A 19,158-nucleotide genomic window follows, 5' to 3' on the forward strand; every position below is an offset into this window, starting at 1 on the left:
GGTCCTATTGCCTCTACCTCTGGATGTGGGGTTTATAGGTATACACCACTACACCCAGTTTATGCGGTGCTGAGGATAGAACCCAAACTCTCCTGAATATGTTAGGCAAGCACTCTACATCCTCAGCCCCATATCTTCTTTTAAAACCAACCAACCAACCAACCAACCAACCAACCAACTAGAAACCCTTAAAGAGAATTCTAAGAATAATTGTGCCAACCTACACTGAACACACTCCTGGCTCCCTAGGGCCATCCTTTCTCACCCTAGCCTTCTTCGCTTTGGTGCTCAAGGGTGGGATGCAAAAGATCCCAGCAAGCATGAGTGCCTGCCGGAGTCGCTGTGCGCGCGCGTTCACCCACACCGCATCCATCTTGTCCACCGCCGCGCTCCGTAGCAAGCTCTTGGCAAGCTCCACGTCGGCCGCGCAGGCGCCCTGGGCGCGTTCACCTGCTAGCCGTTGTCGCCGCCGCCGCCGCCGCCGCCGCTGACGGGGCTGGATGGGGGGCCGAGGCCAGCCAGTGGCACCCAGAAAGGAGAGACGCGGCGGCGGCGACGCCGACACGCGCAGGACGAGCGCCCCGACGTGCCCGCGAGCTCCACGGGAAGGCGGCGAGGCCCGGGCCCGGCCGTCCCGCGGGTAGAGACGCCGCCGGCCCCTCGCCGCGCCATGTTCAAGAAGCTGAAGCAGAAGATCAGCGAGGAGCAGCAGCAGCTGCAGCAGGCGCCAGCCCCTGCCCAGGTACGCCGTCCCTGTGCGCCGAGGCCCGGGGGCGCGGGGGAAAGTTCTGCCGTGACCTTTGAACTCCGGCCCAGGACTTCTCCCCAAACCGGAGCCGAGGATGGGCTTTGGACCGTCCTGGTGCTGTAGGGACCCTGGCCCGGTTACTCCCAAACTCCGTCCCCGTGCAAGGTGGCGGGACCCATCGTGACATCTGACCTCGGGGTGTTCCCCCTAAGGACCCCCCGGGCCTGAGGATGGGTGCGATGGGGTCGGGTCCTGTGTGGGGACCTTCCCCCGCCCGTGCCAGACCCCGACACTGGGGTGATGACGGGGGTGGGGCAACCCAGGTCCAGATATCTTGTGATCTCTGATCTCTGACCTCTGACCTCTGGCCGAGGTCCCCTCGGTGTCCCGTGGACATTGAGCTTGGAATGCCGGGCTCCTGTAAGTGTCCGGCTTCCGAACCCTGATGGAGAAACGAGGCCAGAGAGAGGGTCGAGCCGTCCCGGGCCAGGCTGCCTGCAGGAGCCCCGGGCCGCGTTCCAGCGTCCAAGGCGGTCACGAGTTAGTCTCTTCGCGTAACTTGGGTGGTGGCGGACAGGGCGGAGGGGCGGACACTGAGCCGGACAGATACGGAGCTTGCCCGCAACCCTGCTCTGGCTTTTCAGGAAGGTCGTTGCTTTTACGAGAATGTTTCCAGGGAGAAGGGGGCGTGTTCGTGCTAGACACACACTAAACCTCTGGCGCACTCAGGGTTTTGGTGCTGATGACGAGAAACTCTCTCCCCAGCTTTTCTGAGTCTCAGCGGCTTGAGCACTGATTTCTTCCCTCCTTTTAGGATTCCTAGAAAACTAGAGAGTCCGTGCTTCAGGAAAGGCCGCGTTTTGGCTAATCGGGGAGCAATTGGGTGTTTAACGATCCAGCATTCTGTTCCTAGAAACTTACTCTGAGAAGATTTAGGATGCAAAAAAGATTTAGTTATATAGTTTTCATTTTAATATTTTTTGTGTGTATTTGTCTGTGTGGGTGCTTGTGTACATGTGGAGGCCAGAGGACAACCTTGGTGTCATTCCTCAGGCATTGTCCTTTTAATTTTACTATTAAAAAAAAATTTTTTTTTGATTTATTTATTTTATGTGTGAGTGTTTTACCTGTATGTCTGTAAACCATGTGCATGCCTAGTGCTCACAGAGGCCAGCCAGAAGAGGGTGTGGATCTCAGGGAGCTTGGGTAATGCGTGGTTGTGAGCCATCGTGTGAGTTCTGGGAACTGAACCTTGGTTGGCCCTCTGCAAGAGCAGCAAGTTCTTTTAGCCTCTGAGCCATCACTCCAGCACCACCACCACCCCGCCTGGGACTCATCAAGTCCAGCGAGTCTCTGCCACCTGAGCAGTGGGAGTACAAGCATGTGCCACCACACCTATCTTTTATTATTTTTAATAATTTATTTTTATTTTATGTGCTTTGGTGTTTTGCCTGCATGTATGCTTGTGTAAAGATTCCCTGGAACTGGAGTTACAGACAGATGTGAGCTTCCCCTGGGTCTTGGGAATTGAACCCGGGTCCTCTGAAAAAAAGAGCAGCCAGTGCTCTTGACTGTTGAGCCGTCTCTCCAGCCCCCAAACCTGTCTGTTTTAACCTGGATTCTGAACTGGAACATTTTACCATCTGAGCTGTCTTTGCCAGCCTGGATGCTGTTTTAGTGCTAACACTGGGGCGGGTGAAGAATTGGCTGAATAAACTCTTATCAGGCAGCATTAAAAACAAACATCATTGGTTTGAGTCCCTGATGGGCATCTTAGTTAGCCGTTAACATAGGTTATTTTAGTATCACATACACCTATGAGGGAGATAGTATTCCTCCTGTAGATGAAGATGTGAGGCCCAAAGATAACCTAATTGCTACACAAAGACAGGTATTGTTTACATAGAATGATAGATGTTGCAAGAGACAAATGCAGCACGTAAATTCTGACCCACTTTTTGTGACAAAAAGAAATGTATGTGTTTTTATAAGTGGCATGGTGGCTCACACCTGTAATCCCAGCATTTGGGAGGTATGAAGGATTTCATATTTAAATCTAGCCTGGGCTACATGTCAAGCTCATATTCCCCAAAACCAAACCAATAAATGAGTGTATACATGTGTGTGTATGTGTATGTAGTGAAAATACAAGTTTAAAAGGATATGCTATGAGATATTAATAGGATAAAGTATTGATAAGGTATTTAATATACTTTCTCATATTTAACGTTGACCTTTTCTCTAAAAGTGAACTGCACTTGTTCAGTAGCCGGGGTGGGGGTGGGGGTGGGAGGGTGGGGAGAGGGAGTTGGGGGGTGAGTAATAACAACAAAAGCTTGTTGCAAGCTCAGCTATTAGAGCTTGCAGTTTCTGTAGCTTAATCCTGTTAGAGAAGTGTCTGGGTCAGACAGAATCCTATGTGTAAGACCTAAGAGAGTCTTTGGGTAGAAGTATCTCCATCCAGAACGGAAAAGTAAATGGCCAGTGTCTACTGCCATTAGAAGCTTGAGCTGCTTCTGCTTTCAGATCTGCTACTCAGAAAGGAGAAATATTCTGGGTTATTGTTTTCAAAGAGTTAAATGTATTTCAGTCAGAGGTCAGCAGGCCCTTTTGATGGCCTCCCTTATGCAGTAGGTTACACATCCTTGTTTTTAAAGCAAGGTGTCTTCAATTTGTGTTTAATCTTGGTTCAAGATTACCATTTTGGGATATAGATTGCTTTTTCTTGAGGAAATTGCCGAGCCTCGTAGGATTTTGTGGGGGTGGGTTTACCCCAGATAGGGTCTCACTATCACTCTGTAGATCAGGCTGGCCTCAAACTCACAGAGGTCCGCCTGCCTCTCCTCCTGAGTGCTGGGATTAAAGAAGTGCCTACCACCTGCCAGCTGCCTTGAAGGATTTCTTGAGCTTTGAAAGGCTCTATTTTGCACACTTCAGTTTGTTCTTGTCCACGCCTGCCCTCTACACCTCCAGTGCCTGCTTATCTTGGTTACATTTTGTATTTTGTAATGTTTCTCATGATGTGCTATCAGTTTTCTCCCTGCTTTCTGAACTATTGTGAACTTTGAAATAATACACATAAACTTAGTAGAATTTAAAGGTAATTATATGAAGGGTTCTCTAAGTGCATTTTAGTGCAATAACCTACATTTGGACATTCAGTTTGTTAGTTTCTCTCGAGGCCTTTGTGTGCATGCTTTCTGGTTGTTAGCTTGCTTTCCATAAGAGATACTGTCTGGTATGTTTGTTTTCAGTAGAGTGCCTGTCAGGTGCTGGTAGTTCTGGGGAAATATTTGCAGAACTTCCATACAGTAGCAATAGTGATATTGTATAGAGTGAACCAGCCTGCCTGCCTGCCTGCATTCCTTTCTTCTAAGGCTTCAAAATAAATGAACATGATAGCCATCTAATTCCTAGTAATTTCTCTTTGGTTGATGTTAGGTTATTTAAATCTTTTTGTGGCTATTATTTTAAGTAATCATTTGCTCATTAAATCCGATTCTCTATATGGTCATTATTATTATAAGCATGAATTAAAATAAAGTTAAAATGTTTCAAATCAGGGTTTGCTTGATTTTTTTTTTAAAGCAACACTTATTTTAGATTTTTTTTTTAACTCTGTATGATTAACTTACTAAAAGAAAAATTAAACAGGTGGGGCTATGGATGTAGCTCAGTGATAGAGTGCTTGCCTGGCATTCACAAGGCCCTGTGTTCATTCCCCAGCTGTGTGTGTGTGTGTGTGTGTGTGTGTGTGTGTGTGTGTGTGTGTGACATAAGTAAAAACATTTCAGCATTTTTATTCTCATACTAAGTATTATGAAAACTTACTTAAACATTGTGAAAATTAAGATATGAAAGGACAAATATTTTGAGTCTACTTATATGAAGTATATAAGGATAGCCAGATTCATCAGGCTAGAGAACAGAACCTGGCCCAGGCACTGGGGTAGGTGTCACTGTTTAATGGTTTGCAGATGTCAGTGGGAAAATGAAGCAGCTTTGAGATGAATGCTGTGCTGTTCTCATGGAGTATGAATGTGCTTGGAATACTGTATGCCTACACATGTTCAGAATGGTAAATTATATGGTACGCATGTTTTATCACAATTAAAACATTTTTAAAAAGCAACATATAAGCCCTACTTGAACCTGCAGACTTGTTTATTTTTCTTAAGTAGGGCCCTAAAATAATAGTTAGTGCAGTAGAAATTTTAAAAACAAATATAAAATTCCATCAAGGTGTCTCACAGATGGCAGAGGAGTCCCTTCCTGAAGGGGCATAGCCTTATTGTAAATTTGAGTTTATAGAGTGTCCCTGTCTTAAATTCCCAAAGAGAGCACAGAGATGGGAAGAATCCAAGTGTATCCTGGTTGTTTATTTTATTGTATCTGATTTGATTTTTGAGACAGGTCTCTCTGTGTAGCCTTGGCTTTCCTAGAACTTGCTCTGTAGACCACGAACTCAGAGATCCACCTGCCTCTGCCTCCCAAGTGCTGGGATTAAAGGCATGTGCCACCACTGCCTAGCTGTCCTGATTGTTTATAATCTGTGTTCCTACCAAAGAGGATTCAGTGCCCATTGATAATGCTTTATATAGAAATATAGTGTTATATAAATTTTATTTTTATGTACTTTTCTTTTAGGTTTGCAGGCTCTGTCTGCATGTTTACTTGCATGCCAGAAGAGGGCATCAGATCCCACTATAGGTGGTTGTGAGCCACCATGTGGTTGCTGGGAATTGAACTCAGAACCTCTAAGAACAGCCAGTGCTCTTAACCTCTGAATCATCTCTCGAGCCCCATTATTACTGTTTTTTGAATTCTCTATTTTGGTGAGGGGACTCTTATTAGTATTTTTGGGTAAACCTTTTTTTACATTTTAGTTTTGTTTATATATTTCCCTTCTTTAATGTTTATTCTGTTGCTTAGAGAGGTAGCTTCAGAATTTTAACCTAGCTGCTTCTGCTGATCTTATTCTAAAATTGTATTTTACAACTAATAGTGATATCAGGCAGCAGTGATTAGGTGCATAAGTTTAGTCTTATATATTAATTCAGTGTATGTGTCATCTAAACTAGTACACTAACTTAACGTGGGTTTATGGCACCTCTGTATGGAGCCCAGCACCCACATGGCAGCTTACAAGTATCTGTAATTCCAGTTTTAGGGGATCCAATGCCCCGCTTTGGCCTCCAAGGTTAACAGGCATGTATGTGATGCACAGATATATATGTAGGCAAAACACCTGCAACACATAAAATAAAATAATAATAATTTAAAAAACTATAGCTGAAATATGAATCTGGGCAATAACCATTGTTTTAACTATCGTGCTGTTTTTGTTTTTAGCTTATGATTGCTTTGTGGATTCAACTCAGCATTCAAGATCATAAGCAGTACATTACTCACACACTGACATGTATGGGCAGCTGTATTTAGGTTAGATATAAGCATGTAAACATTGTATTTTTTGATTTACTAGATTTTTTTCTGGGTCTTCATTCATGCTGATCATTTTGTTGGGGGGGTTATTTGTTTGTTTTTTTTTTAAGGAAGTCTCATGTTTTTGGTGGTTCATTTCTGTTCATGAAATCCTGAAGATTGATTTCCTTAGCTGACATGTTTTTTTTTTTTTTTTCTACTGTTACCTGTTAGTAGTGTGTAGAGAGCTAGAAATTGTGGTCTGTATAGGGATAGGGATAGGAACTAGCCAAGCTAGAATTCCTCACTGGCAGCCAAAACAGCCTGTCGCTACTTGGAAAGGTGACTCTACAATTACTGTGTCATCTAAATATTCTCTCTGTGTGTGTATATGAGTGTGGATGTGAGTGTGTGTGTGTTGCTGGCCATCAAATCCAGGGACTCGGTGTGCTAGGCACCGTGCTCCACACTGAGCTACACCCTCCAGATGGAAAGGAAACTGAAGGACTATGGTACTTACCTTGGAATCTGAACTGGAGTGTGCTAGGACAGAGATTGCCATGGGAGACTGGGCCACATTGTCTTCCTGTGTCACCGCTCCAACTAGTGACGCTCTTAGAAGGTCACTCATTGTACTGTTCTCTCTGGGGATGTGCTTGCGTTGGGGGCTGCTGACCTGAGCACCTATTTGTTGTATAAATCCTAAGTCTTCTGAAAGCAGTGATGGAGCAACAATCTTCCATTCTAGACCTATAACTCTTCCCTCCCCCTCCAGATGTTATCCTCAGGGAGTGTGAGCAGACAGTTCCACTATACATGCAGGCTTTGGCCTTATCTGCATACTCTACCCTTCTCCCCATCTCACTGTCCCAGAAAAGAAACCTGGTGTTCACTGGCTGTGGAGAGACAGGAGAGCTGAGGGAAGGCTTGTGAGCAAATCAGCCTGGTTTTGATCATGCCTCTGTATTTCCACAGCTTGCATATAACTTTTACTTTCAGCCCTAAAGCTCTCTGAGATTCTGGGGCATGCATATTGCTTTACCTCTTCATGTCAGCATTCCCTTCTGTGGATCCTGGGGTTTTGGTGCCTCAGCTGTCCCGGGTCTTCAGCTCTTTCTTACTTACCTCCAGTCTTCTGAAAATGGCTTGAGATTTCAGAACTCTCTGGGAAGGGCAGTGTATGTGTCTCATATTGCCATGTTTAACTGGAAGTTGCCTTAAATTATTTTTGATGAGTGAATTTCGTGTATTAAAAGATCATGTTCTGGAACTACTACTTTAGATTGCAGAATGACAAAGATGGTTGATTAAGGGCATGCTGAAAAGCTCCAACTAGTGACTGAAACATAAATGTTATGTGAACAATAAGCTCATGATAGGTAACCCTTCTTAACTGGAATGTCAAGTTGATTTGTAGTTACTAGAGCAGTGTAGTAATACAGAAAGGTCTAGTGGCCCTGTCCCCACCCTCATTGTGTGGGAGGAGTTAATGAGCAGGTGCTTTGTATGCTGGGGCAGCCTAACATCACATCTGTTTCTGACATTGCATCTGCTTGGGGCAAAACTTGAGAAGCAGGAGCTAAGTCAAAAGGCCTGTGAGCAGCCAAACACACTAATGGTTGCATAGCTGATGTAATCACTCATGAGAAGACACTGAGCACTCCCCCCACCCCCATTTCGAGCTTTCGAGCACTTGTTTTGTCTTCAGCCAATAATTAGAGCAGTCCAGTTCCTGGTAGCAGACTGGAGGGGTGAGAGAATGAGAGGACTTCTGTAAGTGACTAGCTGACCAAAAAAAAAAAAAAAAAGTTGTTTCATTTTTTTCTTAGAAAGCTGGAATTAGTTGATTTTTGATTTCAGAAGGTTACAGATTCATTAAATTGAACCTCACTGATACCTAAAGAGATTTGTATGTATAGCATTGTACCTGTGTTTCTATCAGTTCTACTGTCTTGAGTGGCCTTGAAACTCCCAGGTAATACAGCCTCTAGTAGAGTAAATTTAAATATAGCACATCCTACTAATATGAATATCCAAACTTTTTGCTTTTGCTATCCTTAAATCATGTGGATCAACCTGGGATTAATGCTAATTCCTTTTTAAAAGTCATAGTGAAAACCACAAAATCCATTGAAGTGTATAGATTTGAGAGTTGGTGACCAGATACAGGAGCTTTGAGCCTACAGAGATGACATGGTGTCATGAAGGTGCTCCAGGTGGCTTGTGAGCTGTAGCTGGAAGTCTCCTCTTGTGTTTAATGAAAATACAGTTAGAAGGCAGAGCTCATTAGGGAGGTTCTCTCCCGACCTTAGTGAGCAGAGTTGGCAGTTGACAGCTGCTGGGGGGGGGGGAGTCAGTGCACAGTCTTACTTACAGGTCAGTGGGGTTCTTACTGCTGGGTTCTCATGCTCTGAGATGCCTCATATCCATCCACAGATGGGCAGCACTAGTTCAGTTTAGAGGGTGTGGGGGGGAGGTTGGAGGAGGGAATGGATGGTGAGTATAATCATGTTTCATTGTATATGTATATGATTCGAGAACAACCAAAAGAAAATGCATCTCATGATATAAAGTTTACATGCTTGTAAAGACTGGGTGTGCACTCAGCAGTGGGGTGATTGGCTAGATGGTGAAGACGTGGGTTTGAGGCTTAGCTGCTATACCCTGCGCTAATTAAAAGTTCTGTGGAACTTTTGTTTTGGGGGTGTCTCTGAAGTGGGTAGAAGTATGATGGCATTATTATTTTTGCTGTGAGTCCCAAAGAAATTCGAGAACTAGTTATCTGAAGAGAACTGATGAGGCAGACAAGAGAGTTAGACGGCCTGTGTGCTAACCTAGTTCTTGGAGGTCTAACTTGGGTAAGCCATGTAAGCATGCTGAGTATCTATCTAATCTTACCAGGAGATTGGATACAATATCATGTGCCCTTTGTACCTTTCAGATTGATGTGAGGACCCAAAGAGACAAAATGTAAGACATTTGTTGTTGTCAAGGATGTTTTTGCTGAACAAGGCCTACAAGGTGCTGTGCTGGGTGTGACATTTGCCGTGACGAGCACATGTAGTCCCTGTATAGCCAATAGACAGGCATTTCCAGTATCATGGCGGCGTGCATGTAGAAAAATATTTTCAAGGAGGGTTAGGGCAGCACCCAAGGAGCCTCTGGTGGGTGATGAAAAGCCAAGGAGTAGAGACAGGGCCTAAAGCAGATCATTCCCCAAGTTACTGTTGGTCTTCACCCAGTGGTGGTGCTTCTCAGCCTGGAGACGCCACGGTTCTGTAGGTCAGCAGTCTGGGATGGCAGAACTGGGTCTCTGTTTTATGCTGTCAAGGTGTTGTCCAGGTTGGCTTCTTACCTAGAGTTCAGTCAGTGCTTGTAGGTCTTGGTCTCTGTGGGCTGTTGAAGAGGTCTCTTTCCTGGAGACTGCCAACACTTGCCATGTGCCCTGTAGGCATTTTGCTTTTATTCAGCATAGCAAAAGTACTCATTTTAGCTTCGGTCTCTGTCCTCTAGATCCAGATTTGAAGGATTTATGTAGCTAGGTTAAATTTATCTGGGTAGTTGTTTTTTGTTGTTGATTTTAATTTAGAGTAAACTCATTTTCAGCTAAAATCATGCTTTCAGAATCCCCCTTTCCATCTATGGTAATACAGTTGTGAGCATAATATGTCATTCACAGGGCAAGGGTCATGTGGGACCTACCACAGTGCTAGACTGGTTCTTCTTCTCCTCCTTTCCCCTCCTTCCCCCTCTTTCCCCCTCCCTTCCCCTCCCTTCTCTTCCTTTCTTCTCCTTTCTCCTCTGTAGACCAGGCTGGCCTCAAACTCACAGAGCTCCACCTGCCTCTGCTTCCCAAGTGCTGGGATAAAGGTGTGCGCCACCACCACCTGGCTAGACTGGTTTTTCTTTATACTGAAGTTGAAGCCTCTAGTCAGCTAGTAAGAACTTGGCAGGCAATGAATTATGAATGTGAGCCTAGATAGTACCACCGGTTTTTCTTAGCAAATAGTGCGCGCGCGCATGCGCGCGCGCGCGCGCGCACACACACACACACACGGAATTTAGGGCCTTTCCCATGTTAGGCAAGTGCTCTACCACTGAGCCCTTTAAATTCATACCTGTCTTTTATTGTGAGAGCCCATTAAAGATCATGCCCCAGGAGACCAATGTTTCCCTCATGATTCTTCTCTTGTAGCTCCATAGAAGATCAGTCAGCCCTTAGGTTGGATGTTGCCAGGTGCTATTTTACTATTCTGGTCACAGGGTGTTTTAGAGCTCACTATTCATCTTTATATACTTTCAAAACTTGAAGTCACTTTGTTTTACATTTATCCACAGTTGATGAGTCCTTCTGATCAGGCCCACAGGAGGCTGAGATGTAAGGGCGGTTTTAAAATTCACATTGAGGTAGTTTTTCAAGTGAGTAAAAGTCTCTATGTAGGGTGTCCTTTCCTGGCATCTGGGTATTTGGAGAGCTGAATTAATAACCCAGAGATTTCTTAGACATTATGGAATCACAGCAGGGAATTTCCTCTAGTCAGTAGTTTCTAGTTGGTTTTTCTAACATTTCATTACCTCTATCCCAAAGGGAGCTCTTCCCTTCTAGTGGCAGCTTCTAGTATCTCAGCCTTTGAGGCTTAGTGTGGAAACTGGCTCTAGGTGTAAGAAGGGCTAAGATGTGTACTGCTGTGCCCACATTTTACATTGGTGCCAGACATCCAGAAACTCGGACTTCATCTTTGTACAGCAAGTGCTTTGCCCAGGGTTCAGTTCCCTCAGCTTTGATGGAAGCTGTCTGTGGAGTAAACAGGGTTTAGTGCCCCCTCCCCACACTTCCAAAACATGGCATGGACTTTTAGTTATGTGTATTCTAGGTGTTAGAGCCATTGATAAAGGTTTATGTCACATTCACCTATTTGTCTGGTTAAACTTTTAAGGCCTAGTCCGTTCATCTCGTTTTGTCTTGGATGGTAGAGGATATCTTATCCCTTAAGGTGACTTGCACATAGCTGGTTTTAGTGGATCATGTGCTGATTTTAAGATCATTTTTAAAAGGAGTGTGTGTTGGAATTGTAACAGAATTCAGTCTGGGCAAGAAGAAAAGAGTTTGTTAAAGAATGTTTGGAACCTGACAGTTTCTAGAGGGTCTGTAGACTGATTTCTGCATCCTGGACGCTTAATGGCACCAGCAGGGCACCTCCCACTGCACTGCGCTCCCTTGGCTGTTTCCAGATCTGTGCCTATGCTTACCAAAGGGTGACCTTTAACTTCGCATTTCTATTTTCTTACCTGTGACTCAGTCTCACGTGGGTGTGTCTGATTGGCAGATCTCAAGTTTGCGGTTGAAGATAAGTAAGTTTTTAAGATTTAACTTAGGGCCTTATAAGATCTGTTTATTGAAGAAAGTTATTGAGCTTAGCTATACAGATGTGTCCCTGCCACTTAAACTCATTCTGCGCTCTGCTCTTGACCTAGACATCATTTCTCTTCAGAGGCTAACGTTTGTATCTTTCCTGGAGTGGATGGCCAATTGTTTCCACACTGTTTACTGAACATCTGCCCTGTGTGTGTAGTGTTTATGTGAACATGTATGTATAGGACTCCGCTCATGACCTCTCTACCCTGGCCATAGCAGTGTGCTCACACCTAGATTAGAGTTCCATCTGTCCACTTGTTCTCTCATGTGGGTGACAGGTATTTATTCAGTGTTTTCTCTGTGAAGCTGCGTAGATATGTGAGTAAGGAAGCAAACGTGCAGGGGAGTTCAGAGGATTTTGTCACAGTACAGAGGAGGCTTAATATTTTGGTTTTATGCTCTCCGGGCTGTTTTTAGCTCACATTAGAGTAGACTTCAGACACCAGGTTTAGTATTTGTGCTCTTGGTTCTCTAGTGAGGAGTCAAGTAATCCAGCTGTTCTTAGCATTTCAGTGTCCAGCTGGGCTGTACATGGAGATTCAAAGAAGTCTTTTGACTAAAGAGGGGAACATGCTATTGGCCTGTAAATTTCATAGTATTGAATGTTTTAAGGACTTCAGAGTTGAAATTGGCAACCTTTTTGTTTGTTTAGTTTTGGTTTTTCAAGACAGTTTCTCTGTATCCTTGGCTGCTCTAGCACTTTGATCTGTAGACCAGGCTGGCCTCAAACTCACAGAGATCCACCTGCCTCTGCCTCCCGAGTGCTGGGATTAAAGGCATGTACCACCACCACCTGGCTCAACCTTTTTGCTTTGGTTTTTAATGAACTTAAAATTTTTGAATCCATTTTGTTTCGTTTTACAGAAAAGTGGCAAAGAGAGCAGAATTTTCATGTACTTCACTTGACCTCAGTTACCTCTAGTATTATCATCCTAAATATAATCACAGCCTTATCTTACTTATATTTTGCTAAAATTGACTGTCAGGTCAGGATCTAGTGGGTGGCTAAGTCTTGTAGTTGATCTACTGTAATTATTTTTTCCTGTTTCTTTGTTTGTTTTTTTATGTCCCTTTCCTTTCTTTGGGTTCCTGGACATGAAGTAAGAAAAGAACTGCAGCAGCGGTGGCACAGCACACATTTAATCCCAGCTCTGGAGAGGCAGAGCCAGGCGGATCTCTGAGAGTTTGAGGCCAGCCTGGTCTACAGAGTGAGATCCAGGACAGGCACCAAAACTGTGCAGAGAAACCCAGTCTTGGAGAGAGAGAGGGGGGGGGGCGGGGAGAGAGAGAAGTGTAGCATGAATTGTTAGAAGTTCTTATTAATAAAAATAAACCCAGGGCCAGGTATTGGGTTAAAGCTGGAAGATCAGAGAGACAGAACAGGTCACAGCTAACCTCATCTCGCCAACTTCTCAGCTGATCCTGTTTCCTCAAACTGGATGCCTCTGAGTCCTCATCCAGAATGGGTCTCAGCTGAACTGCTGCTAAAAGCCTAAAAGTTTAACCAGACTCTAGTTTCTGGTTTTCACACCTTATATACCTTTCTGCTTCCTGCTATCACTTCCTAAGATTAAAGGCGTGTGTCACCATGCCTGGTTGTTTCCAGTGTGGCTTTGAACTCACAGAGATCCAGATGGATCTCTGCCTCCAGAATGCTAGGATTAAAGGTGTGTGTGCCACCATTTTCTGGCCTCTATGCCTCTCTAGCGGCTGTTCTGTTCTCTGACCCCAGATAAGTTTATTAAGGTGCACAATATATTGCGGGGGGGGGGAACGACACTATCACCACAGAAAAGAACCGCTCAGAGAATAATGTACTAGTCAGTGCTGTCTTCTAATTTGTACAATAATTTCTAAATGTAGGCTTCCTCCAGCTCTTCAACACCAACAAGGATTAGAAGCAGGACATCTTCATTTACAGACCAGCTTGATGACGGGACACCCAACAGAGAGGTTAGTGTGGCCTTCTGATGTACTTCCTTTAGGGAGTTCAGCTGTAGTGCTGCTGCTGATGACAATATGGGAAACGATTTTGACAAGTCACTTATTTAATTTCAGGGTACTGAATTTATTAATAACTCAACTGATCTTTTTCTTTTTAAAATACAAGTAGCAGCTAATTCTTGTAAACTGTTTCTTAGAGCAAAATAATTTAAGAAGATAAGTATGTTTATTTAATATTTGGAGCTATTAGAATAATTCAGTAATGTTTTGTTTAAATATGGGGAAAAGCCCTATATTTTCAAGCTGGTGGTTAGAAACTGAAAAGTAACTACCAATTCCATGTAACTAGCAACTGGCATAAAAATTGTTTTTGTTCCTTTTTTTCTGTGAAGTATAACATAAATATAGGAAGTTGTTAAGGGGACTGAAGAAATTGCTCAGTTGAGCATTTGCTGCTCTTATATGGGACTCAGGTTCATTTCCAAGCAACCACATGGGCATGCATATTTCCTTTAACACTCTAGGGGTTCTGATTCCCTAGGGGCACTACCAGAGGGTGATGGATCTGCTGCATCTATAGTAACAGGCAGTTGTGGGTGTTGGGAACTAAATCCAGATTCTTTAGAAGAGTGACAGGTACTCTTAACCACTGAGCCACTTATCCAGCCTAAGAGGTGTCCTGTTCTTTTTAACAATTATTTTATTTTACATTTATGGTTTGTGTCTGTGTGCTACATGTATGCCTGGTACCCACGGAAGCCAGAAGAAGGCATCAGATCTCCAGAACTGAAGTTACAGATGATTGTGAGCCATCGTGTGGGTGCCAGGGATTGAACTTGTATCCCCTGGAAGAGCAGCCAATGCTCTTAGCCTCTGAGCCATGTCTCTACCCACCCACCCCTAAAATACTTACTTATTTTTACTTTATGTATACGAGTGTTTGCTTGCATGTATGTAAGTGCATCATGTGTGGAAATTGCACTTTGCTTATTTGTTGGGATGGTTGTCTCTTCTAGTTTAACATAGAAATTGTCTTGTGAGCTGCTTTCTCTTAAGGGCACAATGCCCAGTATCACTCTGAAATGAGAGAAGAAATTGTTTTTTAGCAACAACTTGGAAGCAAACCAGATAAGGGAATACAAAATCAACTAAAGACAGCTACTATACCGTTTGAGCCCAGGATTTCTGAGACCATCCAGGGCATCAAAGAAAGACCCCTCCTCGAAAACAAACTAAAATGAATGAACTTGAACACATTCCCTCTAAGAACAGGAGAGGCAAGTGTGTGACATTGTATCTGTGGGTGCTGGGCAGGACCTGCAACAAAAGGCACAAGCTAAAGGGGGTGTAAAATCATGTCAGTCTGCAGAGGACTTATATATAGAAAATTGCAAGTTCAGTAAAAAAAAATATTAGAACAAATGAGTCTAGCAAATAAATGCAGATAAGATTGATTTACAAGCATACATTGCATTTCTGTGAATAGTAATTTTAAGAAGCCTCAAAGTGAATTAACACACAGAGGAGGTATTTAGAAAATCCAACTCTGGTTCATGATAAGAACAAAGTAGGAGTGGAAGGGAACTTGCTCACATGATAAAGGAGGTGGATTAAATTACCCACAGCTAGCATCCAGATTGCTAAGATTTAACAGTAAAAAGTTTATTACTTTATCTATTTTGTGGATGTATGTGTGTAGGTATGTGCATCACAGTGTGCATGTGGAAGTCAGAGGACAACTCGGGGGAGTCTATCTCTCCTTTTACCACATGGGTCCAGGGGATTGAACTCAGGTCATCAGGCCTGGTGGCAAGTATCTTGTTCAGTGAGCTGTCTTGTCCCCAAAGACTAAAGCAGCCTAGTGTCACTCCTCTGTGGGCCCACGAAGTCCTTCAGTGTGTATTGAAGTCGACCCATGGTTTTAATGTATTTCTGCAGACTGTGACACTTGTACTAACTGCTATTGATAATTAAATTTACTTCGCTTCCTGCAGGAATCTCATTTGATCATGGCATACTGTTTTCTGTGGTGTGATTGGTTTTGCTTTCATTAGTTTCATTGTCTTGAAGATTCTCACGTGTTCATAAGGGATGTCCATCAGCAGTTTCCCTTATTGTTTTGTGAGTTCTGATTTTGTTACCAGGCCTTATTGACCTCATAGAACAAATTCGTATTCTCCTTTTGTGTATTTTTTGGAAGAGTTTGTGAAGAATTTGATCTGGTCTTGGGCTGTTATAACTCCCTTTATCTCCCCATTTAAAAAAATGTGTTAAAGTGTTTTTATTACTAATTTAATCTCTATAGCTCTATTTAGATTCATTCAGTTTTTTTGTTTCTCCCTATAAATTTTAAAAAGTTGTTTCCATTTCATCTAAATTGAAATTTCATCTAAATGAAAATTCCATTTCATCTGATGTTAACAGTAAGGTTTCATTGTTTTTTCTTCTACCTCAGCTAAAGGTTTGTTGATCTTTTGAAAAATTACTTTTTGCTTACACTTTCTAGTTTAGTGATGGGCATTTTCAGAATTGGAGTGGCACCTTTAATCCCAGCACTCAGGAGGCAGAGGCAGGCAGATCTCTGTGAGTTCAAGGCCAGCCTGGGCTACAGAGTGAGTTCCAGGACGGCCAGGACTGTTATATGGAGAAGAAACCCTGACTCAAGGGAGGGTGGGGGTCGGGAGAAGCAAAGACAGAACTGGAGTGGCAAGTTGATGTTTGCAGTCTTGTTTTTCCTCATGTCTTAGGTACTTGGAGTGAAACCTCTTAAGGTCTATATTGTACCTTCATTCTCCATCCTTTTACGTCTGCGGTGTTTGTGTTGGGCTAGGAGAGTTACAGAAGCTTGCCTTTAGTTCTTTATGAAATGAGGTGGCCACATAGACGTGGTGGACCCTTACCTTAGCCTTGGCCGTGAACTTCAGCACCTGACTCCCTCGCTCACACTGCGCCAGTCTCTGCGGCAGGCAGTTGTGTCGTCACGGTGCTCGCTGAGGTGCACAGTGCTGTGAGGAAGAGTACAGTGCCTCTAGCTGGCCGTGTGGACATTGTGATCTAAGTGAGGTAAGAGCATGCCAGCCGTTGAGGCTCTCAGCTCCTTAGCACGGCTCCTCCACTCCTCTGTATGAGGGATGACAATCAGATTTGTGAAAACAGGAAAAAAGACTGAATCAAAAGAAATTAAACAGTTACTTGGAATTAGCAATGGTATCACAAGGAATTTCAGAGATGCCCTTTAAAAAGCTGCAGGCTGGGGCCTGGAGAGATGTTTCAGTGGTTAAGAGCACTGGCTGCTCTTCCAAAGGTTCTGAGTTCAATTCCCAGTACCCACGTGGTGGCTCACAACCATCTGTAATGAGATCTGGTGCCCTCTTCTGGCCTGCAGAGATACATACAGGCAGAACACTATGCATAATAAATAAATAAATTTTTTAAAAAAGCTGCAGGCTGTTGAAGCGGGCTGTGCACACAGCCAGCTGTGCTGAGCCTTCACCTGGAGGACTTGTGGTCTGATTGCCCTATGCACCCTTTCTGTGCTGGAGTCACAGACATAGAATGAACATTTCCTCTTGTTGAGGGTGTACCTGAGTTCACAAACATGGTAAACATCTCTAGGCCAAGGTGGACTGAAACCATTTCTGAGAGGCTTGGAGTTGAGGCCAAAGGCAGCTGTTTTCAACTGCAGCTGTATAAGAATGAAAACCCCCATGGTACTGTTCTGTCAGTCCTCCAGGGATGGTATTAAGCTGGCACCACATGCACACAGCAGTGAGGTGAACGGGGTGCATGCTTTAGTGTAGGCATTTACTTAAGTCTCTGTGTGGATAGATTGAGCAGAGCTGAGGTGCTCTGTGTCGGTGAGTTAGAGTGGGTTGTGAACGGCAGTGGAGCTGAGATGGCTCTCCTGGCTGCAGGACTTGGCTGCCGCTGCCAGGGTTCTGTGGTTTGTTAGGGGAAGCTTCTGTCCCTGGGGAGCAGCCTCATGATCAAGAACTAAGTCACACCTCTGTTGGGCTTAGTGGCTCAGCTTGCCGTGGTTCTTGCCATAGATTCTGACCTAAGCTGGTGGAGCCTTGGGAATCAGATGAACTGGATGAGAAGGGACGGTCACAGGAGGAATGAAAGACAATACCTTTTTCAAAATGATCCTGTAGAGCAGCGGCTCTCAACCTTCCTAGTGCTTCGACCCTTCAGTACAGTTCCTCATGCTGCGCTGACCCCCAACCAGAACATTATTTGTTTGCAACTTCATAACTGTAACTTTGCTACTGTTATGAATCATAATGTAAATGTCTGTGTTTTCTGATGGTCTTAGGTGACCCCTGTGAAAGGGTTGTTCAAACCCTCAAAGAGGTCATGATCCACAGGTTGAGAACCACTGCTGTAAAGAAATTCTAAAACAAGAAGTCAGCCAGCAAAACTAGACACGAAGGTATGAGTTTATAAAAGATGAGTTTCAAACAGTAGAGTGGTCTACAGTAAGACAAGTGAAGAAATAATTTCTTAAAATCAACAGAGTATTGTGAGAAAAACTTAGTCCAAACAAGACTAGTTTAGGTAGATATGAAAAAGAACTAATTAGAAATTCTGGAGAAGGAAAAAAAAAGATGGAAATGTGTCAATTATAATAAGACTAAGGAAAATAAGTGAATTCAGAAAAAATACTGACTACCCCACCATAGACAGACACAGTTGTGGAGAGATGGCATGCGTGAGATTTGCAGGGTAGGTCAGGATCCTCTGAGATCCTCCAGAGGCTTCAGGTTGACATGAATGCCAGGGCACATAATTCCACTCAGTGTTGTACCGTGATGACACCACTGGGGACCACACAGACCACACTGTTTTTAGCTGTTGTAGATTAAAATTTGAACAGAGTTTGAGACATTGTCTGGCTGGAATCTTGAGTGCTGGAGAAGAGCTGTTTGCTTTCTGTTTGGTGTTGGACCAATGGCCTTGTACCTGCTGTGCAGTTTCTACCGCTGAGCTGCCTGGGTAGCCAGGAGCTGGGGTGCTGAGACCCACAGACATAAAGAAGCAGATAAGGACAGGAGAAGGGCTTCTGAGGTTCTGGGGAGTGGGGTGAAGGGTGGGGTATGTGTGTGTGAAACTGATCTTAGTTGTTTTGCTTTGGTGAGGGGAAGGCTTGGCTCCATACTGTTCATTTCTGTGTGACCACCTTTTGGAATGCTGGTCACCGTTTCTCTATGATGGGCATCAAACTTGGGTGGTGCTCTCTTGAAACTCCACATATACTCCCTTTTAAACTTGCATTTTTTTTTTTTAACTTGCATGGGTAACAGTGTTTTTGTTTTTAAAAAATTGACTTTGGAAGCCTAAGAGAAGTGAATCTGTGTAGCTTTCAACTTCAAGTTAACATTTATTCAAAGCTTTTATATATATATATATATATATGTTATATATATATATATCTTTTATATATATACACATTTATTCAAAGCTTTTATATATATATACATATATACATACATATATATATATATATATATATATATATATATATATCTGATAATAACATTTAGAATTTAGTATAGAAAGTTCTTGGATTCTGTCCTAGAAGTGCTAGTCACCAATATGACAAAAAGAGCTTAAAAAAAAAATCTTG

General features: G+C 43.5%; 1 protein-coding gene across 7 annotated transcripts in view; it reads left to right on the top strand.

The window, feature by feature from the left end:
• The first annotated feature begins 451 nt into the window (after nt 1-451).
• Golga4 (golgin A4) overlaps nt 452-19,158 on the top strand; it is an 88,441-nt gene continuing 69,734 nt past the window's right edge. For 6 of the 7 annotated variants that reach the window (XM_028862375.2, XM_037208017.1, XM_028862376.2 and 3 more), the window contains exons 1-2: nt 452-742; nt 13,452-13,541. In XM_028862375.2, the coding sequence (XP_028718208.1) occupies nt 671-742; nt 13,452-13,541 (162 nt within the window). In that variant the 5' untranslated portion in view covers nt 452-670. The remainder of the gene's footprint in view (nt 743-13,451; nt 13,542-19,158) is intronic. The other variant, XM_037208020.1, reaches the window with a different exon arrangement.

Source organism: Peromyscus leucopus, chromosome 7 (genome assembly GCF_004664715.2).
Source record: "Peromyscus leucopus breed LL Stock chromosome 7, UCI_PerLeu_2.1, whole genome shotgun sequence".
In the NCBI taxonomy this organism is placed as follows: domain Eukaryota; kingdom Metazoa; phylum Chordata; class Mammalia; order Rodentia; family Cricetidae; genus Peromyscus; species Peromyscus leucopus.